Here is a 25,349-nt window from a genome sequence, read left to right as displayed (position 1 = left end):
AAAGAAAAAATTGGCAATGTAAACAAAATGAAAGATTTATAGATTATATAACGTTTAACATTCCTCTCGAGAATATTTCACTCATTTGAAGACGTCACCATTGCCGTGAAGGGCTAAAAATTTAGGCTAATGCTCGGCACTTACGACCTTTGAGCAGGGAGGGATCTTTACCGTGCCACCCCTGCTGTGATACGGGGTATCGGTTTTTGCGGTCTCATCCCATTTGGTCGCCTCTTACGACAAGCAAGGTATTCTAAGGACCTATACTAACCCAGATCGTCAAGGGCAAACATGTTTTTACACCTGGATCTATTCTATCAAAAATCAATGAATGCACCCAGGGGTGCATGAGCCGAGTTGCATGGGATATATTGAAAAGTCAGGAATGATGCGGCATATTTATAATTGTGAAGAACTAATTTCAGATTTAAACTTTTCGAGTTACTGTCCAGAAACCATATTTGTCTGAAGTTTTCAATCTATTTTCGATCACTGTGACCTTGACCTTTGACCATTTTTCTCCAAAATCAATAGGGGCCTTGCTTTGCTTTGCTGGTATCCAACAATATATCCAAGTTTCATTTGATTCAAATTAAAAATTTTCGAGTTATCCTCCGGAACCAAAATTTTTGGGAATTTTAAATTCCATTTTCGGTCATAGTGACCTTGACCTTTGACCTATTTTCTCCAAAATCAATAGGGGTATTCCTTACCTTGTACATAACAATATCTTTAAGTATCATTTAATTCGGATTTAAACTTTCTGAATTATCATCCGGAAACCAAATTTTTCTGAAATTTTCATTCTATATTCGGTCACTGTGATCTTGACCTTTGACCTATTTTCTCCAAAATCAATATGGGTCTTCCTTACCTCGTACCCAACAATATACTCAAGTTTCATTTGATTCGGATGTAAATTTTCTGAGTTATCATCCGGAAACCAAATTTTTCTGAAATTTTCATTCTATATTCGGTCACTGTGATCTTGACCTTTGACCTATTTTCTCCAAAATCAATAGGGGTCTTCGTTACCTAGTACCCAACAATATATCAAAGTTTCATTTGGTTAGATTGTAAACTTTTCGAGTTATCATCCGGAACTCAGTTGTTGACGCCCAACCGCCCGCCCACCCGCCCGCATCACCAAACCAATAGCCGAGTTCAACTTCGTTGCAACTCGGGTAAAAAGTAAACTGATCAAGATATAGGGCTCACGGCGGGTGTGATTGGTCGACAGGGGATGCTTACTCCTAGACACCTGATCCCACTTCTGGTATTTCCAGGGGCCCGTGTTTGCCCAACTCTCTATTTTTTATTGCTTATAGGAGTTATGAGAGTGATCACTGTTCGTTATCTTCACCTTTCATCCACGTGTAAAAACATATATACAGTACAACCAAAAAGCTGGCGTTGAACTTTATTTAGTCAAAATGTACTAGTTTTAGTAGAAAGTAATCTGTAAAAATGAAATTAAAATAAAACCTCTTCTAGACTTGAACGCAAAAACAATATTTATCAGCAGTCGATACGTTAACCTACTGAGCTACCCAGCTAAGCGATTCTATTCAAAAGGAAAATACATGTATTGCTGATATTTACATTTTTATTCAAGTTTCAAAAAGAAAGTCAGGGCATGGACACGATTTGAGCTGAAAATTTTCAAATTTTATTTTTCTTCCATTTTTAATGTATAGAATGTTTAACTAAGGTATTTCTAATAGTCAGCAAACATTTGAATGTCACTTGTCAAGTTACATGGGAGATAGAAAGCTGACTATTTTCTGTTATGTAAACAAGGCTCGCGCCATGGTTTTGTTTACATAGGTTTAATATACAAATAAAACTTCGTTTAAAGAAGATTTTTCAATTTACAAGTTACCCTAACCCTTAATTCTGAACACAGTTGATTAGTTTCTAGTGTTTAGCACATCCCATTTTGTTTTAAGCATGCTATTGTCTATTCAGCAATCTACGAGGGCTGTTCGATATATAATGTGTATTGTACATATCTCAAAAGCAATCGACTCAAATAGTGAAATGAACATTACATCCCTTCAAAATATTCTCCGCGGTTTGAAATACACAATTTCAATCTCTGAATCCATTTCGGAAATACGTCAAGGTACGCTGATTTAGGTAGACCTCTGAGGTACTGACTGATGGCTGAGCCAAGGGCTTGTCGGGACTTGTAACAACGACCAGATAAGAACTTTTTAAGTTATGGAAAAAGTCGCATGGGGCTAGATCTGGAGAGTATGGTGGGTGTGGCAAGACGGTAACCTTCTCCGACTTTAAAAATTTCTTCACAAGCTCAGATGTATGTGGTGGAGCATAATCATGAAGTAGACGAACATGCCTAAATGCTGACACAGGGCGTCGTTTATGATACTATTTCTTAAGATTTTTTAGTATAACATCTCGATAATGCCGACCTGTAACACTTTTGCCCTTCGTTACTGGAATGTGTATGGCTATACCATCACATGAGAAGAATATGCAATAAAGAACCTTCTTTGTGTTTATGGTTATTTTGGCAACTACAGGCCTTCTACCGTGTTTAGTTATCCATATTTTGTTTCCAATTTCTCTTGCTGGTTCGAAATAGTGAATCATGTTTCGTCATCAGTAACGATGTTTGCAAATCGTCTTTGATTGAATTTGGGAAACATTTTGAGCAATTGCTTAGCGGTTTGTACTCGTATCCGTTTTTGGTCATCTGTCAATATATGCGGTCTCCATCTGGCAGAAATCTTTCGTACTTTCAAAATACGCTTCAAAATGAAATGCATCCGCGATAGCGACATACCAACAGCTTTGGCAATATAACGAATCGTGTATTTGCCATCACTTTCAATTATTTCCCTGACTTTTGTTCTCCACCTACGAACTGTCTCATAAGATACCTTATCAGACCCATAAACTTCCCCCAATTCAATAAACATCTGCATTACCGAATGACCGAGTTTTGTGCGAACTCTTATAGAAGCTCCAATTTCTTCAATGTTCTCAACCCGTTTCCCAACCAATTTTACAACAGTGGTCAACGACTGTCTCTATTGAAATGACTATAAGTTTTAAACTATGTGGAGCTGAAGGCTCGTGTTTATACCGTTGAAAAGGTATTGAATAGAGCTATTCAAGAGTATCATCATCCACGAAATCATGTAAAGTGTTATCGCGCTGTGGTACAATACACATTACATATCGAACAGCCCTCGTATATGTAAACAAAAACATGACACAAGCCTTGTTTACATAACAAAGAATTGTGAGTACTGTGTTTCACTTGTAACTCAAAAATTGGTATTCGAATTTTGATGACCATTAGAAGTACTTTAGTTGAGCATTATAAACAATAAAAATGAAAATATAAAATGTTCAACTCAATCGTGTCCATGCCCCTATAAGAGGTATAATCCATGTGTAATGTGGACCAAGTTTCCAAAAAGAGGGGAAAAGAACGATTTAAAGATATCAATATAAACTCTGCTTGCCAGGATTTGTTTTTCAATGAAAGCACCATCATCAGGAGCGGATCCAAATAATTTTCAAAGGGTGTGTGTGTGTGTGTGTGTGTGTGTTATCATTCAAGTTTGTACCTTTTCCACCCATGAGATGGGGAGGGGTTGAAGACCCTAATGTGTTAAAAATAACCTTATTCTGTCAAACATATTCAACAAGGGGGGGGGGGGGGGGGGGCGCTAACCCCTAATCCCCTCTAGATCCATCGCTGATAACGAACATAGTCCGGCTTGTTATGTGTTATAGTTTCTAAAACTGGACATCCTTTTCAAGCGTTTGATACAGATGTGATGTAATGTTTAAAAGAGGTCTAACTCTTACCGCTTCTTCCGTCCGTTTGAGTTTGAAGTCACACATTTCATTGTTCCAGATGATTCCCGTTGTATTGGACATAACCAATGAACCTAAACTGCGAAGGTGTGAAAGATGAAGCATCGGAACTTTCATGAGAGAGAGAGAGAGAGAGAGAGAGAGAGAGAGAGAGAGAACAGAAGCAGTGACAGAAAGAACTAGAACTGTCCTAACGGGACTAATACCCCCCGCGGGACATATAAGATGATGGGAAATATTTAATGCAAGCACATTGGATATTTTCATATTATCTACAGGGCAATCAATGTGAATGCAGAAGTGTATATTCTACTGTACAGCAGTACATGAAATATTAAAACTATTTGGCACATTTTAGGCTGTATGATTGCAAATCCCTGGTCAACTCTTCTAGTCTTTAGTTTATATTCACTTTGTTAAAGATCATTATGTTATGCCAACTTTACTTTGTCATTGATTTTGTCAGTAAATAAATGACATTAGTATATATAGAAGATGTGCATAAAGTTTAAATGAAATATGTCCAGCGGTATTAGAAATAAACTTCGGACAAATTGCGTCTACGGACAAACGGACGGACGGACGGATGAGAAGAAATGTAGTTGAACTTCATTGTTGAACTTCTTTCCACTTCTTCAATTCCTGATTGACTTATGAGCGTAAAACGGTATTAGAAATAAACTCTGGACAAATTGTGTCTATTACTACAAGTACAACCAAACCAGAAAATGTCCGTAACTTCCATAACTGTTAAAATATTTCAATGAAAATAAAAGATGCACAACTACATTATATATATAAGATGAGAATAAAGTTTGAATCAAATCTGTTCAAGGGTATCAGAATTAAACTCTGGACAAAGTGTGCAACCCCCAAAATGAAAAGAAAATGTACGTAACTTCTATAACTGTTAAAATATTTCAATGAAAATATGAGATGCACAACTACATAATATATAGAAGATTTGATAAAGTTTGAATGAAATATGTCTAGCGGTATTAGAAATAAACTTCGGACAAATTGCGGCTATGGACAAACGGACGGACAGACGGACAAAGTGATTCCAGTATACCCCCCCTCCCAAAACTTCGTTTGCAGGGGGTATAAAAACCAGATACTTACTAATATTCTATCGTACTAGTTGCGGATAATGCGTCCCCATTTGGCGCTAACACAGACACGTGACTAGTGCCTTGTTCGTCATGTGATGTCATGGTATGGTTAGTATAATACGACTGAGGATGAGTTCGATCCCTGTCTATGAGTTTAGCCAGGTCTTCCGCCAGCTTCCTCGATACTAAATGCGTAACAAGCTGTGCGTAAATAAATTATATGAAAATCAGTGAACCTCAATATCACGTGATAGAAATTCTGATAGTTTTAAAGAAATAATCTAAATGATTTTTACATCTTTAACATCTGGTTCAAAATCTCCATCTCCGAGCAGAGGCCGCAAGGAGTAGACAAACTTGGTCGCCTCTATCATTAAATGGTAAGTCTTCGCAGGGTCTTTGATCATTGAGGCTTTAGAAAGTTTAAGTTCTGAAACACATCATGATCATCAAAATACTAATGGGTAGATATAAATTGATAATGCAATGATTTTGAATTCAAATTTTGATCATTCTTTCAAATTGTTACGAAACAAAGGAAAGCAATAAGGCATTATTATTTTATGATCACACATCGTCTACCTTTAAAAATGTTCATGAGAAGAGCCAGAACAGGCCCCCCGCTGGGGTCGGGAACTGTGTGTAGAATCCACTGTCCCAGGTCCACAGAAAGAGCAGGACCCTCCTTGGCGTGGTAAGTCTCCAAATCTTTTCTGTCCCAGAATTTAAAGGAAACTGAAATGTATATAAAAATATGTTATGTGTGTGCATACTAAGTAACAGGTCCAAGTTCAAATGGAGGGTATTTTTTTTAACCTCAGTATTACGCAGCATTTAACGCGGATCTCGTGCCTAATCTCTATCTTATCAAATGTCACTGGATTAACATAAAAGTGAACAACTACTACACATAACTACTGACCCCAGCAACACATTAAACTGTAATGAGTTTTCATTGAGTCTCTGCGGCTACTAATAGCCATGTGTGTACACTAGCTACTGATGTAGTGCTGTTCTACCCTTATCGTTGATTTCCGAGACCACTACATCGGTTAGGGAGCTGTTATAGAAGTAACCGGGACCCTTTTCTGCTATCATCTCCAGGAAATTCGCAAGCCTGACGTTTCTGACTAGGGTCCCCTCTGGTACAATATTTCCTTCGTTGTCACAAAACACATCGCTGGAATCAGAAAATGACGAAACATATCATATTTCTTAAAACCTATCAACGGATAGCATGAAAAATCGTCACATCTCAATTGAGTAGGACAAAGACGTAAAGGGGGGGGGGGGTAATTATTTCTTTAACAATTTTCAATTAATAAGTTTCAATCCTCAACATGCTAACTATTTAAAAAAAAAGTAGCAACGCAAATTATACATCATTGTCGGATACCCACGGCTGATCTCGTCTTTTACTCATCACGTGATGAGTAGAAGACGAAATCAGCCGTGGATATCCGACGATGATTATACATTTAATTCAACAATATATTTGTTACACTTTCTACTCCTATACTTTATTTTCTTCCCGTTTCTTTTTCCTATGGTTACTGCTCTGTTTGAAAATCATTCTGTATTATGCTGTCCACTGCTAGCAGTGACATGACTTGACCTTTAGATCACACACTTTACAAGGTATGTTGTAGGAATGTAAGAAATACTAGTACATAGAATTACGATGTTTAGCAATAGCGTAAGTCAATTAATGCTAAGTAGAGCATCTAGGTACATGGACCAATATATTAAGAGGGTATTCATATATACCTAGCTCCAGAACTGTAGCTCTCTGAAAAAATCTTGGGACGGAACAGAGAGCTACAGATCCACCCCTTATAAAAACCTTCGATTTACAGCGCACAAAAAGCTGCACACGGTTGAGACCTGATATCGTTGTATTCTTGTGTTGCTTATTATAAATTTAATATCAAAAAATTATCAACATATTTTCCTACTATACTTGTGTCCAAACATACCTCCCAAAATTAATTAAAGCCCCATACGACCCAAAAACTCACAGCTTTGAAATGATTTCGTTTGTTGGCGTAGCCATGTTAGGTAACCGGTCAAGGAGTGGATCTGTAGCTCTCTGTTCCGTTCCAATATTTTTTCAGAGAGCTACAGTTCTGCAGCTAATTCATACTCAGATAGAGAATTTAACCTCCACGAATTAAACAGGAAGTTAAACACTACCATTCACACGATATTCAAAAGAATTTTACGGTAAATTTGATTGTCATATTTGACCTTTTGACCCCCAAATTGGTACAGTGCTTTTCTATGATGATAGTTTCAAGGATTGGGTTGAAAAGGAACAATGTATGTCGTGTCAATAGCGTATGTTACATACGACGCTTGGTGGTGTTGGTGTTGGTGGTGTTGGCGGCTGAATCCTAAATGCCCCCTTTCCATAACATTGAGCTTTGATATCAATAGCACTAGATGTATTTGATTTTATTGTTCATATAGCACAGACTGACATATGGTATGTAAAGTACATCCTGTCTTACACACAACCCTTAATCATCCATATCCCTCTTATTCTGTCGATTAGCGGTCATTTGTATAAGGTGGATATATTATGTTATCAAATACTTTATACGTAAATATTCTAAAATCTTTAGGTTAGGCTTTACGTGGATATTAATTTTTGGGTTAGTCTATACGTGGATATTCATTTTTGGGTTAGTTTATACGTGAATATTAATTTTTGGGTTAATTTATAAGTGAATATTGATCTATGAATTGATTTATAAGTTGATATTAAATTAAGGGTGCTAAGATTTAAGTGCATACCATAAAGGAGGAAAATTGTTTAAATCTTTTTTCTTTATGTTTTTCATGAACGATATAGCCTTGGAGAGGCTGTTTGACACATGGAATCCGTTTCTGGCGAAATTCACAGCAGGTTTGAAGAGTTCCGCCCAAGGGAGACGACCGTATTTCCTATGTAACGTCCAGTAGGCTTTTAGTTCTCCTGGTATTGCTATATATTTTGCATCTGAAAGGATAACATAAATAAACTCGTCACTATCAGCATTTTCCCCCCAGTAAGTATCTAATACCACTTGTGTTCAGTCCATATGCTAATAATAGATTTAACTAAATAAATAAATAAGCTTTCTGGCATTTTATATTTGTCCTGTCGATGATACCTGGTATTAAGTAGATAAAATTGAATTTTAAGTCAGAAACATCAATTACAGATGACGATGATCGATGATTTTCCCTGTATATTACATTAGGTAACTTTTCAACACTCAAGAATAAAATGACATTTTAATGAAAACATAAAGCACAAGTTGGTAGAAGTGTGTATCGTGTATCATATATATATATAAAGCACTAAATAATCACAACTAGGTACTGAAAATTTTCACCCCAGTCCGGGGTCGAACCAGCGACGTACGGCACCCACCGCCTAGCAAGATTGTCAAACCAGTGCGTAAGTCCACTCGGCCACAACGACTTCCCGAAAAGGAAGCTTTGTTATGCTCCTAAATCGCTACTTATACACACTGATGCAATCCCACACAGTCGATGTGTCATTCAGTGTTTAAGATATTTTATAAGGAGAGTGGATCTCTCGATGCAATTGTATAGAATATTTAATATAAAGCACAAACAAACAATTATAACACCCAACCTTACGTTTACCCCTAGGATCTAAACGATACATGTGAAAATCAATTAATTAATACATAAAGCACTAAATAATCACAACTAGGTACTGAAAATTTTCGCCCCAGTCCGGGGTCGAACCAGCGACGTACGGCACCCACCGCCTAGCAAGATTGTCAAACCAATGCAGTTATATATATATATTCGGAACGTTTTTTACCAACTGGTAATAGTTACATGCATAGTTCCATATTTCTCTATAATATTACAGTTTGCAGCCATCCTCACCCTTTTGAATACATTCTTCAGTGAATACTCTTTCTGACTGGCGCCACAAAATACTACAATTCATAATAGTAATCAACCGTATGTTTATCGCTGTTCATTGTCCAAGTCCAAAATTCTATCACAAAAGGTAACTCGGAAAAATAGAATCAACTTATTCTCGTGGTCAGGAAATTCACAAAACATGGATCAAATGGAAAATGAAAAGGATTCTGGGGTTTGCCTCCTGGAATTTCAGCTTAAAAGAAGTTAGAAGGAGCATTCTGCTAAGTATTTTGAGAACAAAAGTGTTGTATTCTAAGTGGAAAAATATGTGTGTATTTCAAAGGGAGCTCCCCCACCCCATTTAAACCGGCCACTGGATCAAAGCCAATGTCAAAGTAGAGACGATTAAAAGAATGACTGGGCAGCGTTCAAGATCGTAGCGGCTAGCCTAGCTGCTAGGCTAGATATCTAGGTCTATTGAACGCACTGTATGAATTAACGCATGTTATTCCTACGTAGAGCTAGCCTAGCATATCGTACAAGATCGTAGCGCTGCCGAACCCTACGTAGCTGCTACGATCTTGAACGCAGCCCTGATGTATGTACACTGGACACTTATCATTATGATGAATACTTACCAAAAAGTAGTCTATCATCTTCAGTTGTCGTATAATGTTACATTCCATGTATTGTACAATGCTGAATTTCTGTTGTCGTTTATTCGAGGAAATAAAGTAGTATTACGCCTAGCATTTATAAAGTTTGGATCTAAACTTATTAAGAGAAATATCATTTCCCAACAATCTTGAGCTCCATAAAGAAGGCAACCAGTAAACTCCCGTAGTGACCTTGACCTTTTGACTACACTTCCTCTCTTTATAACAATTCTACAATGAAGCATCAAGTCAGTCGCGCGCGCACACACATACGAAAGGCTGTAGAGTATTTACAAGGTCAGTATTATACATGTTCACACACGAACGGTCCTAGTACTTTAAACCCCTCGCTGTGAATTGCGAGGAGGCAATATACTCCTTATTAAAACAAAAAATATTTACTTACCAAAGCATCCCGATTGGTTGACGTACATGTCGTTGCGGAAGTGCATTGGCGTCCTTTCACGACCACTCACGTATATGGATTTTCGTGTTTTTGCATCAAAATACACGATAAATAAACCTAAAATATAGAATATGTAAACGCATGTTATATATTGCTCTAAAATTTCAAGTCAAATAATATGATATTATAGAATAAAGACATAAGATATCTAAAGAAATAAGTTGTAAATATTTTAATATTGCTAAAACACATATTTACTTCAAAATTTTCCTAGGAAACGAGCTTTATTTTTGCATTATTCGCAAATCTTTACTTGAAAATTCAATGGAACAACATTACCCAACAATATGTGTTTGTGAAATGCCCCTGGATTGCAACATTTTAGTTAATAATTTTCGAAGTGTAGGTCAGAGGTCAATTTCAAAGTCGTAAGGTCAACAAATTTGGTACCAATGGAAAGGTCTTTTCACAACAAATGCACATGCTAAATAGGAAAGCAGGGTCTTACAGTTTAAAATATATGGCTTTTATTAGAATTTTCTAAAAGACAAAATTTAACAATTTATGTATACTGTTATTTATAAAAAAAACCCAGTTTTATTATTATTTTATATCTTTTTCTATGTATTTATTGTTGTTTGTTTTTATTGTTTTACATGTAAAGCGCTTTAGGGTAATTGACTTAATCAGATAAAGTACTATATAGATATATAATAATAATAATAATAAGATAGGTCATAGGTAAATGAAAAGGCCACGAGTTCAAATATTTGGTACCAATGGAAAGGTCTTGTCAGAAGGTATAGACATGCGAAATATGGAAGCTGTGCCTCCTATGTTGTAAAAGATATAAACAAGGTTAGAGTTTGTTTTGAAAATTTCCAAAAACCAGGTCAATGTCAAGGTCACCATATCTGGTATCGGTAGAAAGGTATCCTCACCTGGATGTGTAGTTTCTTTTTTATATAGTCATGTTCTCACAAAAAAATGCGCATGCTCAATATAAAACCAGTACTTCTTACGATTTGAAAGATATCGCTAATATTCAAAGTCTCTAAAGGTAGGTCAAAGGTCAATGTTAAGGTCACCAGGTCAAACTTGTTGATGTCAATATAAAAGTTTTGCCAAAAGGAATACACAGACCACATATCTGATGATGTAAAAGATATGACCAAAGTTAAAGAATTTTTTTGCTACAGACGGCCGGACGGACAGACATACGGACGGACGGGTCAAGTTGCCCCTGACTCTTCAATTCCGAGGGCATGGAATTGAAATTATTCATTAACGTCTTTTTATTGGTGCATTACATGTATTCATTGCCAATTTACACTGTTGTTTGATCAAATGATTGAAAATACCACGTAAACACAGCTTCACGTGATCTTTCTAAAATCTTGGGTGTCCTATAAAGCGAGGGATTTTCTTCATTCTAATAGTTCATTATTGCTTTTTTTAAAAAGAAAATTTTATTTGCTGGTGGGAAGCAGTGTGATTTAGGTTTGTTGTTGTTAAAAGTAACTTCCCATAGCCTTTCGCGTTCAGATACGCGGTGCATCTATAAGCAATCTACCATTTCCACAAAATGATAATAAAGAAAAACAATGACACAATATTTAGGGTTTAGTATTTCCAATATACACACAGACATGAAATGAATTTTAAAAAAAAATAATTAAAAACCACCATTAACAACGTGGTGCAATATTTTAAGAAATTCCATTCCAAATCAAATTACTACTCATTTTCATAATTTTAAGTTCACAGACTTTCCATTGAAAGAAGTTTGTTTTCTTAGACATCGCTATCGAAGAGCATCGATAACTAGGATAGGAAAGGTACAGGACCTGGGTTAGGAGTCGTGGTACAGGACCTGGGTTAGGAGTCGTGGTACAAGACCTGGGTTAGGAGTCGTGGTACAGGACCTGGGTTAGGAGTCGTGGTACAGGACCTGGGTTAGGAGTCGTGGTACAGGACCTGGGTTAGGAGTCGTGGTGCAGGACCTGGGTTAGGAGTCGTGGTGCAGGACCTGGGTTAGGAGTCGTGTTAGGAGTCGTGGTACAGGACCTGGGTTAGGAGTCGTGGTGCAGGACCTGGGTTAGGAGTCGTGGTGCAGGACCTGGGTTAGGAGTCGTGGTACAAGACCTGGGTTAGGAGTCGTGGTACAGGACCTGGGTTAGGAGTCGTGTTAGGAGTCGTGGTACAGGACCTGGGTTAGGAGTCGTGGTACAGGACCTGGGTTAGGAGTCGTGGTACAGGACCTGGGTTAGGAGTCGTATCACAGCACGTAGATGGTTCATTATATCAATATTGCCGAGTCTTAGTTTCGTTATATGTGTAGAATGCAAAGAGAGGTAACCAGATGGAACTTCTCGATCATTCATAGAGATAACATTTCAAAGCAAACCAGACCCTGTAAACGGGATCATTTTACCTATCGTTTTAGTCACAAGAACGAGTTAGCAGGTGTTGCATCAATCAATATCTAGTTATCGAATGAGAGCTCAAAAAGATAACCTCAACGATTTTTCAGCTGCAGACTCGAACAAATTGCTTTATTTTTCTGTAAAACACGAAAGGAAGGAGGATTTATGTTAGATCAGCAATATTAGGGACACTCAATTGATTTGACAAAAATAAAATAAAAGGGAAACAGTTGTTATATATTATAACTTTTGCTGATAAATCAAACAACGGTTTGTAGTACCTAGACAGAGATGTAGACAACATTATAATAATATGATCTACTGCTTGTTTCGATTTAAAAGTTTAGTGTTCTAGCACTCTATTCAAAGGACCAATGAGCCGCATGCTTGAACGGTTTATGGGTATAATTACGGTGTCCTTCCGAGTGTCCAGCACATGATTTTTAAAAAACCTCGAACAACCTTGCCATTATTTCAACGGATTCTACTAAATTCCATCAACAATAATTCAAAAGAGTTTACCCACCAGTTAAGGATAAATATCTCAAAGTTCTCCTAAATGGAACGTACGAAAGAGTTCATCTACATATGTAAGTAAGTAGTGTGTTTATTTCACTTAGGTGTCTCTTCTTTTTCGTAATTGATATTTTCTGTCTGATTTGTAACTTTCATAGACATAAATATAGATTAATCACATATCAAACATTGCTTACCGTTATTTACAAAATTAAGAAGAGAAACTCACACGCAAATGGTGACTTAGAGAGAGAGAGAGAGAGAGAGAGAGAGAGAGAGAGAGATGTATATGGTGCCATGAGGAGTATACCATTAGATAATATTCCCTTTAGAGAAGTGGAATTATTTCCACAACTTTATACTTGCATTTGTCATAAGGAAATCAACATGTACTCGCTGTTAGTTTGAATTGTAGGTTTATCGCTATTGGCGATAGAAAAGAAAATCTAAATCCAAAGTTGGAAAATTTGTAAGAATTAGTAATTTGGTTCTCGGAAAGCTTTAACTTAACACCCACGGTAATTCATATCACATATACATCTGCAGCAAGTTAAGTTTCATTGAATTGAAATACAGTTTGGTACTTACACTCTGCATGCATATATTCTTGGTTGAAATTCAACGAGAAAAACTTAGGTCTCATGTTTGTATATGCTATAAATTGGACACATCACTGACACTTTTAAATAATCTCTAACTATATCCCTCAATTAAAGCTGTACATGCCGATCTCTTGAATATTATCGTGTGATTTAAAGAAAAACGTGTTTTATACGAAGCTATACGTATAAGTTATATATACAATTTATGCAATTCACCTCCATTCGTATTAAAAAGTAATCATGTTAGTTTCCCATTTGATCGTGTATTCTCCGAGTCGGATAGTGAACGCCCCATTCAGAAATAGACGATCACGACGTCCCAAGCGAAATTTCGAAAGTCAACATTTCATCGACATGGCGACGTGAAAGCGTGGACAGCCTGTAGGCTGTTGGCAGGACACATTCAGCAATGAAAGACAGTCAGACGGAAACAGGGTAGAGAGAACCACTTTCAGTACAACTATATACATGTATATACTGTAAATGAAATTATCATCTACCATGGTGTTTCTAATAATATTTTTCTTGCGCGCTTGCGCACATCCATCATACACGTAATTCCTTCATAAATACCCGAATATAATTTGTCGATATTGTCAAATCATATCATTGTTCATAGTTTATCATAATGAAAATTTTTTTGGTGATGTTTTTATCATCGAACTAAATAATGTTTGATACGGCACATGCATGTATCCTTTTAATCAGTCGCATGTTTAAAAAAAGAATTTTTTATAACTAAGCCTATTTTCTGGACGCTACACGTGATATTGAATCAATTAATGATACAGCGACACGTGATCAGTTTTCAAGTTCTTACTTTGGTGACTGTGCATATTCATTACATTGAAAATTCATATTCGTCTCTTTCCCCGAGACACAATTGACAGGGACATGAACCATTGTTAATCATACTATAGTTTATTTGCCAGCATTCTCTTTCTGATGAAAGGAGTTTGCAAATTCTCTGTAGACTAGCAACTTGGAATCTAATCCAAGATATCCTACTTTTACCCTCTCTTCTATGCAAGGTGAAGATAACGAACAGTGATCAATCTCATAACTCCTACAAGCAATACAAAATAGATAGTTGGGCAAACACGGACCCCTGGACACACCAGAGGTGGGATCAGGTGCCTAGGAGGAGTAAGTATCCCCTGTTGACCGGTCACACCCGCCGTGAGCCCCATATTGTGATATGTGCGGGAGAGAGTGAGAGCGGAAGAATGATTGAAAAGTGGGAATTCAGCGACACCAGCTGGCGTCGCTACTTTGCCTTTTATGGCAAGTCCTTTTACAATTTATTAAAAAAATAAGATATATCTTTAAATTAAAGAAATATCTCTTATTTTAAAGAGATATTTCTTTAAAATTAGAGATATCTCTTAATTTGAAGAGATATCTCTCTACAAAAGAGATCTCTGAGAGATACATATATCTCTTTTACTTTGAGAGATATCTCCTTCACTTTTAAAACATATATTTTCTAAGAATTCCTAGAGATATCTCTCAAAGTATAAGAAATATCTCTTTAATTGTTGATAAGGAGATATCTCTCAAAGAGAAAGAGATATCTCTTTCCAATATGTTTTATTAGTTTGAATACTCCCGAAGGAATTCTCCCTAAACTGGAAGACCGTCAAAGCAAACCTTACCATGATGGCTGCAATCTCGGGCGAAGATTTTGCGTTTACCGCATGTGAAGTGTATACAGGTAACAATAACAACAACAACAACAACAACAACAAAAAAGACAATAAATTGATAAAGTATGTAAGCTATACTGAATTTACATTTACAGCCTTTCGGCAACTTGATAAAGTTACCCCAACCAACTCTTCAAGTTACATCTGTCATCATATTAATGGCGATGCAACAGGGAGAAGTCATGATCACCGGGGGAAAATCTGTTTTCATTTTAAAGAGATATCTCTTTAAAGTTGTATGACCCGATGTTCATGTATTATTTTTGTACATAATTACTTTAAAGCAGATTCATTACTTTATAAAGTTATTAACTTTCCCTTAATTACATGCTTGAAAACATCTGCATGTAAAAGAAAACAGTGCGAATATTATTTAGAAAGTAAATATGGTGGCTACATATATAAATCATCCCAGAATAAACGTCTATAAATAGACCCACGCGCGTCAGGGGAATCCCAACATGATGTATTAACTCATACGCAACTGTCTTAACTTTTAAGGCTGAAAGAGCTTAAAACAACGAATTACTGAGAGGTATTTGATATTTTCATTTCTATTAAACTTATGGTACGGTACTGTTATAACAAAATACACAGCTTTACACAGATAAGACCGCCGATGATCTGAAAGTTTGAACTGGTCACGTGACTGTCACTTGAAATGGCAGAGTGACGCGGTTATTTGTAAACATCGATTTAAAATCAAATTATTTGGGTTAAAACAGGTGAAATAATTTATGGTAGGTCGTACAGTCTCATAACTACATACGTGCGATGATTTAATAGCATGTTTACGAGATGGAAAAAAAATATTGTAATTCGGACCATACAGCTTTAAGTTAAAGAGATATCTTTTTTGAGAATTTAAAGAGATATCTTTCTAACTGAATGATATATCTCTTTTTACATTGATAGAGATGTATCTGAAAAGAGATATCTTATTTTACGGATAAATAGTAAAAGGGCTTGCCATAGTCTTTATTCCGCGTATCTACAGTGTATCCTTCCGCGACGCAAGGATTCAGTAATCGGATTATTCTACATGACTTTGAAGTTAATTATGACCAATATGATGCTATCCCTCACTTTCCTACTTTTCATTATGACTTCCGCTCTGATTCTCCCCCGCACACATCACAATATAAAAGCGGGGTTAAGGGTCAGAGGAATCTCAGATTACTTTGAACCCTCTCCGAGATTTCAGCCAAATATTCAAGGGTCATTGCACAGTTTTGTGAAAAAGGGTTACGTACAAATATCATCTATCATGTGTCCAAGAGTTTTGAAAATTGAAGTCGGTTTTTGTTGCATTTTCATTATACTAACTATGCTATATTGAGTTTGAGCAACTGTACACATTTTGCTTGCTTGTTGTCGGAGACTCGGGTGATGTAATACCAGAATGATTTTAGCACAATGTAAGGATTTCATGACATTATTGTGAAGTCAAAGCGTACATCGATTTCTGAGTTTGATTAAAAATGTGTTAAAGACGATATCGAGGTACTTCAGGAATGCAAGATTTTGAATGGTTACCTAGCGTTACACAACGATTTTACCTCCTCCAACTCCCATACTGTGGGGCGTAATGACGCCATTGCAAAGAAGCGTTGCTATGGCAGCGTCAGCAGCAGAACCACCTCTCAACAGAAAATCTCTGAAAAGACATATGGCCTTGACATACCATGTGCCTATTTTCCCCATTCAAACATTATCAAATAGATTGTATAGATAAATAATATTGATATTATTATCGAAGAGAGAGAGAGAGTACCTGAACAAGTTCTAGAATGTAAGTACAATACACACGGTCACTCACCTTCCGGTGTTCGAGCACGCCACATTGTCACTCACCACCGCGCCGGTGTTCACGTGAACTTTTCTATCTTTCTGTATTATATTTATCGCCATGGGAGTGGTTGTCTCTTGACTGTTTTCATCCGGGCCTTTTGTTGCTAGGTAGATGACGACAACGTAAGCAACAAGCACATTCAGAATCAGAAATCCGATGAATTTTCGTGAGTAGCATATGCCAGTCTTTTTCTTCTTTGGATTGGAATCATGGGATTCCTCCGCTACGATGCTGTAAAGTAGAAATACAATATTGATTGATTGATTGAATATTGTTTAGCGTCTCTCTCTCTCTCTCCAGAATATTTCACTCATATGGAGACGTCACCATTGTCGGTGAAGGGCTGCAAAATTTAGGCCTATGCTCGGCGCTTACGGCCTTTGATCAGAGAGGGTTCTTTATTGTGCCACACCTGCTGTGAACCGGGACCTCGGTTTTTGCAGTCTCATCCGCAGGACCGCCCCATTTGGTCGTCTCTTACGACAAGCAAGGGGTACTGTGGACCTATTCTAACCCGGATCCCCACGGGACTATTGAATAATTGGTATACATGTATATATCCAAGAGTGGATCCAGAAGGGGTGGGTCCAGGAGGTCTGCCCCGCCCACCTTCTTGCGGACCAAAAAGTTTAAGGAGTTATTCAATTTTAACGAGAATTTAAGTCAAAATGATATGAAAGATGGATACTCAAATGTAATTGCAGCATTCAAATTTTTCAACACCAGTATATTACTTAATTCTAGAATGAATAAGACGAAACACTGATATATATTTACGACATTCTGATACAAGTATCACAGAATTCTTAAAAAGTATATAGCACAACTGATTTGTTTAAGAACTAGACAATTTAAAAGTGAAAAAGAAATGCCAGGAAATGCTCAGAATGCAGGATTTTGCACCATTTATTGCAGATCTTTTGGGGGTCTAGGCGGCCTCCAGACCCTTCGGCCTCTTGGGAGTAACCTTTAAATCAGCTTTTTAAAAACATTCATTGCGAAATCAGATCTGAGAATCACAAATAGCATTACTGGAAGTTTGGAAAAACAAGTAGTAAATATACTATACATTTTCATGTATAAAATTGTCTCAAGGTCTCCCTGAGATGTTATGTACACAAGCAGTTGCAAAACGTGTAAATGGTGTAGGGGTGGAGGTTGTGAAAAGTACCTGAAAGATCAAGTGCTAGATACCCCTTTTACAAATTCCTGGATCCGCCTATGATATATTTCATACATGACACTTAATGATCGTAATCAAACCACAGTACAGTACAAGAAATTCCCTTCAGCGGTAAAATCCCGAGGAAAAATTATAACTATCAAAAACATTCCATTTTGGACAATGACATTTATATTCTAAAGCGTAAATACTTACTGATTTTCTGCGTCGACATTTTTTTTAATAGTTGCCATATCAGACGGACGTACAATGCAGTGGTGAGCTGGGACGATGTGTTTGCAGAAAGATCTAGATTTCACCCGACAACATCTTCCACGTTTTCTTTAAAATATGGAAAGCACGTTTTTAACAATTAATGTCTCGTCATGATCTCGTGGCTTCATTTCCATGTGAACTGTGAACCGGAGCTTTGAACATTCCGTCCCTTACAATGAGGGCATTTTGACAGAACTTGACAAATTGCTAACATTTTCACTAAAAAAAAATGTTGAAGAAAAGTAATTGTTAGTGTGAAAAATGTATGAGGTTTCCTTATAGTTTCACTACTGTCCTTGTCGTTTTGTTTTGAAGATAAGGCGTGAACATGACTACATGTATGAAGTATACATAATGCAGTAATTCATCAAGATTGGACAATTTTAAATAACATAATATCAAATATAAAGTAAGCTGTTCATTCTGTTGTCATATTGTGAATTTTGAATTTACTGAGTGGGTGTAATCCCAAAATTTACAATATGACACCGTTTCTGATTTGAAATACATAATGCAGTAATTCATCAAGATTGGACAATTTTAAATAACATAATATCAAATGTAAAGTAAGCTGTTCATTCTGTTGTCATATTGTGAATTTTGAATTTACTGAGTGGGTGTAATCCCAAAATTTACAATATGACACCGTTTCTGATTTGAAATACATAATGCAGTAATTAATCAAGATTGGACAATTTTAAATAACATAATATCAAATGTAAAGTAAGCTGTTCATTCTGTTGTCATATTGTGAATTTTGAATTTACTGAGTGGGTGTAATCCCAAAATTTACAATATGACACCGTTTCTGATTTGAAATACATAATGCAGTAATTAATCAAGATTGGACAATTTTAAATAACATAATATCAAATGTAAAGTAAGCTGTTCATTCTGTTGTCATGTTGTGAATTTTGAATTTACTGAGTGGGTGTAATCCCAAAATTTACAATATGACACCGTTTCTGATTTGAAATACATAATGCAGTAATTAATCAAGATTGGACAATTTTAAATAACATAATATCAAATGTAAAGTAAGCTGTTCATTCTGTTGTCATATTGTGAATTTTGAATTTACTGAGTGGGTGTAATCCCAAAATTTACAATATGACACCGTTTCTGATTTGAAATACATAATGCAGTAATTAATCAAGATTGGACAATTTTAAATAATATAATATCAAATGTAAAGTAAGCTGTTCATTCTGTTGTCATATTGTGAATTTTGAATTTACTGAGTGGGTGTAATCCCAAAATTTACAATATGACACCGTTTCTGATTTGAAATACATAATGCAGTAATTAATCAAGATTGGGACAATTTTAAATAACATAATATCAAATGTAAAGTAAGCTGTTCATTCTGTTGTCATATTGTGAATTTTGAATTTACTGAGTGGGTGTAATCCCAAAATTTACAATATGACACCGTTTCTGATTTGAAATCTATACTTTATGTGACAGTGTTTGCATTACATGGAGACAACATTAAAAAAACCCCACTTACCAATCAGAATTTAGCCGTTAGTGTAACATATAGCTGTGTGTATTCAGATATATACATGCCACATGGTTTACATTACGTACTGTACTTGTAAGTTCGTTTACTGTGCAACCTGCAATTATCTCAGAAAGAGGTCGTCAGAGCGTTTGTAGATTTAGGACACTAAGAAAAAGCGTCTGAAAATGTTAAAATAACGCCGGATTTCGATGAGCTTCATTTTTCTGCAGTTGTAATAAAAATGCGTACTGGCGAAATTTGGGAAATGAACGCAAGAAACGATAGGACAAGACTTTCTGAGTATTGAATGTTAGAAACTGCCCAAGTCAAACGGTATGTAGACAAATGTGGTCCTGGCGGAAGTTACATGCGAAAGAAATTCCCCAAGAGACGGCAAATTTAATTTCAAAGTCAAATGGTTCATTGTGGTATCAGTTATTCATGTTTGTTTTTTTCTGTATGACTTACTAGTACACAGTTTCATACATTACCACAAATCAATCACAATTTTACTGTCAGTTTTGATAGCACCTCATATATGTAATTACGAAAAGAACCAACCTAAACATTTTCAAGTTTGAATGATTGCTTTTGTAAGTCAACATTTACTTCATTTATTATCTTCAAACACATTCCTTCTGTGAATGAATTGATGGGAATAAAGAACATATTTTCAGTCGGCTAACCCATAGACGAATTACTAATAGTGCGTGAGAATAATCAAGTGGTTTGTTTATTTGTTTATTCAGAAAACCAATCATGGTATATCTGTTTACAATATTTGATTAAGAAAATACAAATATGTATGAGGCAACAGTGACAGTTTTTAATTAAACTTTTAACAAATATATGAACATATCTAACGATTTCCAATGAACCAATTACCATTTTTCTTAAACGCATTTGTCAAAACTTTTCCTTGAACTATTGGTACTTAGTAATGGTATAGAAGCTTAAATATGTTTAGGGTCTGAACCAGATCCCCACCCCCTAAATTGGACTGAATAAAGATAACATCACAAAACAAAATGATAGTCGTCTTCTAATTCATTACAGTGTGTGCATACCTGTTCAGCTTTTTGGTATATTCAAGTGCCCGCCTTTATCTAGTTTTTTAAGAGTGTGCAATATTCTAAGTTTACTAATATTTTGACATACAGATACATGTTTATTTACTTTTTACTTTATATCTAATATCAATAACGAAATGAGACAGAAATACGGTGTATCGGAACAGCAATAAAAGATAAATGAAGCAGTGAAATTTTTTTCAAGTATGCAGTTTTGCTGAGACCATGGTATTCGGAAAATGTTTGTTGACACCACGTGCGACAATATCTGGATTTTTTGGTGTTCGCATACCATTATCATGGATGATGAATTTGAGGTGGGCTGGAAGTTGCGGAAAGTAATTATGTACACCCATTCTGAATTAATTACAAATATAATTAGGATTAATATGCTCATTTTCAAACTTTCCTCGAGAAAATCCTATTTCAATGATTACGCCAACGTACGCAATTTTAAACGTTTGAAGACAAAGTTAAAATGCTGAGATATTTCATCCTTTGCATCATTAGTAGAATCAACGATACCATGCTAGGTGCCACATTCCTTTTTTGGTAACATGTCAACAGTTCATGTGTAGACCTGCAGATATACAAATTGTCATGGATGGAAAATGTGTATATAGCGAATGATACACAGATGTCATAGAACTGTCCGTTTAACCGAAAAAAAGTAGATTTTCATTTTGAATTTTCCCCAAGCATAACAATCATTATGGACTATCATAATTTCTCTACTTTCAATGAAGCTAAATTAATCGTTTCTCTCAATTTCAACATTTTTTAAATTTAATTTTTATTTTACACATTTAAGGATAATTTAATTTTTTTTCAGTCATAAGATATTGTCACGTGCCTGGGATGTACCAACATGAGACATCCCATGTGTACAACATGAACAACATCACTCCATTTTGAGTGGCGTATGATGGGCATTTCAACTCTTTCCACGATGTACCCTAATTATAAAGACAGTCCTATCATAAGAGAATTATTTTCCAACTGCAGAAGTTATTGACTACAGTGTTTTCAGTAGAAAATAAAATAAAGCATTTAAACAATGTTCTTAACAACTATGTATATGGACTGTTATACTAATCATTTCTACAAATAGGAGAGGACGTTCTAAGTTTTTTCTTATAAAGAACTTGTGCCCAATCCTTTTGTCTTTAATATCTTGACAATAAAATATGTTCAATTCAACAAACTGTCTCAAAGATAATACGAACAAAAGACTACAATCATAGAGTTGTATGGCAGGAAATTTAGTCGTCTTACCTGAAACAAGTGTTGAATGTCAGCAACAGTCCTGACAAATATTTTGACACTGAAATGAATGTTTATGCTTTAATTGTATATGGCTGTCCAGAATAAAATATCATCTTCAGATAAGAGTGGGCAGTAGACGAGAACAGGGCCATTGTCATTCACGCCAGGAGTTATGTGGACGGAATTCCTCACAGGCGGCCAGTTTTTTGGGAGATCTTTTATAGGAAAACTAAGAAATGATATACAGACAATTTTGAAATGTTGATTACATGCCATATAGCTACTCTAACATCAGACATTCATTGGTTTTTTGGTTGTTGTTGAGGACGAACATAATACCATTAATATACGTATGCTGTTTCAAAGTATTTCATATCTCAATTTTTTTTTAAAAAAATGACTATATTTACATTTTCATTTTTTTTTTTACATTGTAATGATCGCCTTTTCCTTATGAACCCGCTGTATCTGTAAAAAATCGACGTATGAATCTTGATAAATATAGTGTATATATTCCAAAGACTGGGGATACGGATAGAAATTAAAGTAGCACTTATGAAAAGTATGCTGGCCCCTGAAGAGTAGCAGATCATCCACCTTTAAAAATGAAATTCATTTCTTGAACATCTTCCGAATATGTAGGGATGACAAGATGGACAGAAGGAGAAAGACATGCACGTGGAACCTCTATTCACGCCCCAACCCCTTCATGTACCTTACTTGCCCACACAGCAAGAAGATGAAATAATTCCGAAGTGTCGTCCTACTTCGCAGATAGCATAAAACTCACCGAAGTCGTGGTGTTCAGTCCCAGCCCCTCTTTAGAAAGTGCACGTGGAATTCGTGGTCATGTGATATACTGGATCTTCAGAGTTTTTGAAATCAGAACCGCGGGAAGAAGAAAGTGAGATAAGGAGAGATAGTGAGCATGTGTTCGTTGGAATGTATCACAGTTCATCATATACACATCAGGAATGGGCATTTATATTTAATAAGGAGTATGAAATTGTGTAGAACACACTTGTGAAAAACCATGTGGCAAAGTGTTGCAATTGCTTGGAATTTCAAGCCCCTTCCAGAATTTCTACTCTCATAAAAAGATAAACCAGATTTAGCCGAATCTAGCTTTTTGTCATTTAGCAAAATGACATTTAAAGCTGACATGAGTTCTTAGACAGGTTGGGAACACTTCCCCTATAGTGAGCTATTCTCACTAAAACGTGATTATCCCTCTTTAGCGAGAAAGTAAACATTACCATAAACAGCTGATAAACAGATGTTTTGGTGTCATTATTGAAAATAATGGCAAATTCCGTGCAATGCTGAATATGTGTGATACACACTCAGCATGATGCGAAGTAACTCTAGAAAATTGACAGCACAGTCAAGAAATTGCGTATCAAAGTTGCTGCGTAAGATGGAAGCAGTTTGAAATCCAATTAATATATTTGCATAAGTATCAGACATTTTAGCGCTTTTTCTTCTGTTCACGTGAAACACGAGGAGATGTACTCCTCGGGTGTTTTTCTCGGTTTTACGCGATATATTTACTCTCGCTAAAGAGAGATAATCGCGTTTTCGCGAGAGTATCTCGGTGTAGGGGAAGTGTTCTGGATCTGTTAGATGCTTCATATGGAATCCCATTCGTCCTATTTCTGTATTCGTATTTTTTCCAAATTTACTGCTACTCCTGAATGGTTTTTGAGCTTGCCTTGACCGTTGTAGATCTTCGATAATTATGTATAAGGAATGAGAAACAAATGAAATCACATTTCAAGTTTTATTCGCTCAGACCACATTTAGTGTTCAAGCGGAAATAAATCAAGTATCACAATATTTACGTGATATTCAACTGTGACCCTGGGTGGTGCAGTGCTCCAAAACAGAGCAATAGCCAATTGGAGCTAAATTGATGTATGCCGCTCAGTTCAACGGTAAGTTGATGAGACAGCCGTGCCCCAGGAATGGGAGAAGAGTTGACTGAAATAAATAAATGAACAAGCCAACAGTACCTGCTCCACAATAAAAATGTGAGTAATGGGGGTCTGGGTGTGATTTTAAATTGTACATTCCTAATTCGTAATGAAGAATATTTACATGCAAACAATTTTGAACTAGATAATATGATGTAAACTACATCACTACCATTCTATCTCGTCCAGGCGCTATAAAAACAAACAAATTATGGGTTACATTTATTTGGCGTTTATGGGCACAGCTGCACGATAATACAAGCAAGTTCGGGCCTCCAAAACAACGGGTAGGCCTAGCAACACACTCTCAACAACATTCAACATTTCAATGCAAAATCATAACTTTATGTGACCTTGACTCTGGGAGATGCAGAAGTCGTGGTCAAAGAATATAAGGTTCAATGTAACAATAGTCTTAAATGTCCATGACTCTGAGAAATACAGAGTTCAAGCGGAAATAAATCAAGTATCACAATATTTACGTGATATTCAACTGTGACCCTGGGTGGTGCAGTGCTCCAAAACAGAGCAATAGCCAATTGGAGCTAAATTGATGTATGCCGCTCAGTTCAACGGTAAGTTGATGAGACAGCCGTGCCCCAGGAATGGGAGAAGAGTTGACTGAAATAAATAAATGAACAAGCCAACAGTACCTGCTCCACAATAAAAATGTGAGTAATGGGGGTCTGGGTGTGATTTTAAATTGTATATTTAAACGCTAATGATAAGACATTTCTTATCAAAAAAACACAACCAACCTCACAACTGGATTGTTACAAGCAAAGAGAGAGAGGTTGCCGCGACAGAGACTCCTCTAATACCCGAGTTAGATAACTTGTACATAAACTGTGCTTGCTTCAGTCACCAAGGGAGATAACTTACTGAAAATTGCGCTTCCTCGATAAAAGCATCTTATTCTCATAGTGCGAAATATATGTCCTATTATTTAGAAACACCCTTCGTTGTACGAAAATAGTCATAAGCAAGCATGTGGCGAATAATTTATTATGCTCCCCGAAATATCTCCTAAACCTTTCATCAGAAATTGATCACAAATGTTCCTTGAAACAAGTAAT

At 36.2% G+C, this 25,349-nt stretch overlaps 1 protein-coding gene across 1 annotated transcript in view; it reads right to left on the bottom strand.

Moving 5' to 3' along the window:
* The window catches only part of LOC125683444 (glutathione hydrolase 1 proenzyme-like), a 32,553-nt gene extending 9,417 nt beyond the window's left edge, over positions 1-23,136 (bottom strand). Inside the window, exons 1-13 of the mRNA XM_056142731.1 lie at positions 23,091-23,136; positions 22,310-22,358; positions 21,560-21,614; positions 18,401-18,526; positions 16,990-17,253; positions 16,730-16,827; positions 9,921-10,037; positions 7,764-7,968; positions 5,987-6,147; positions 5,550-5,702; positions 5,264-5,397; positions 4,978-5,168; positions 3,847-3,934 (exon numbers count right to left, since the gene is read on the bottom strand). Coding sequence (XP_055998706.1) covers positions 3,847-3,934; positions 4,978-5,168; positions 5,264-5,397; positions 5,550-5,702; positions 5,987-6,147; positions 7,764-7,968; positions 9,921-10,037; positions 16,730-16,827; positions 16,990-17,253; positions 18,401-18,438 — 1,449 coding nt within the window. The 5' untranslated portion in view covers positions 18,439-18,526; positions 21,560-21,614; positions 22,310-22,358; positions 23,091-23,136. The remainder of the gene's footprint in view (positions 1-3,846; positions 3,935-4,977; positions 5,169-5,263; positions 5,398-5,549; positions 5,703-5,986; positions 6,148-7,763; positions 7,969-9,920; positions 10,038-16,729; positions 16,828-16,989; positions 17,254-18,400; positions 18,527-21,559; positions 21,615-22,309; positions 22,359-23,090) is intronic.
* Between the last annotated feature and the right edge of the window lie 2,213 nt (positions 23,137-25,349).

Source organism: Ostrea edulis, chromosome 6 (genome assembly GCF_947568905.1).
Source record: "Ostrea edulis chromosome 6, xbOstEdul1.1, whole genome shotgun sequence".
NCBI classification, from domain to species: Eukaryota; Metazoa; Mollusca; class Bivalvia; order Ostreida; family Ostreidae; genus Ostrea; species Ostrea edulis.
The sequence above is the reverse complement of the archived record's forward strand: the minus strand, read 5'-3'. Positions and strand labels throughout refer to the sequence as shown.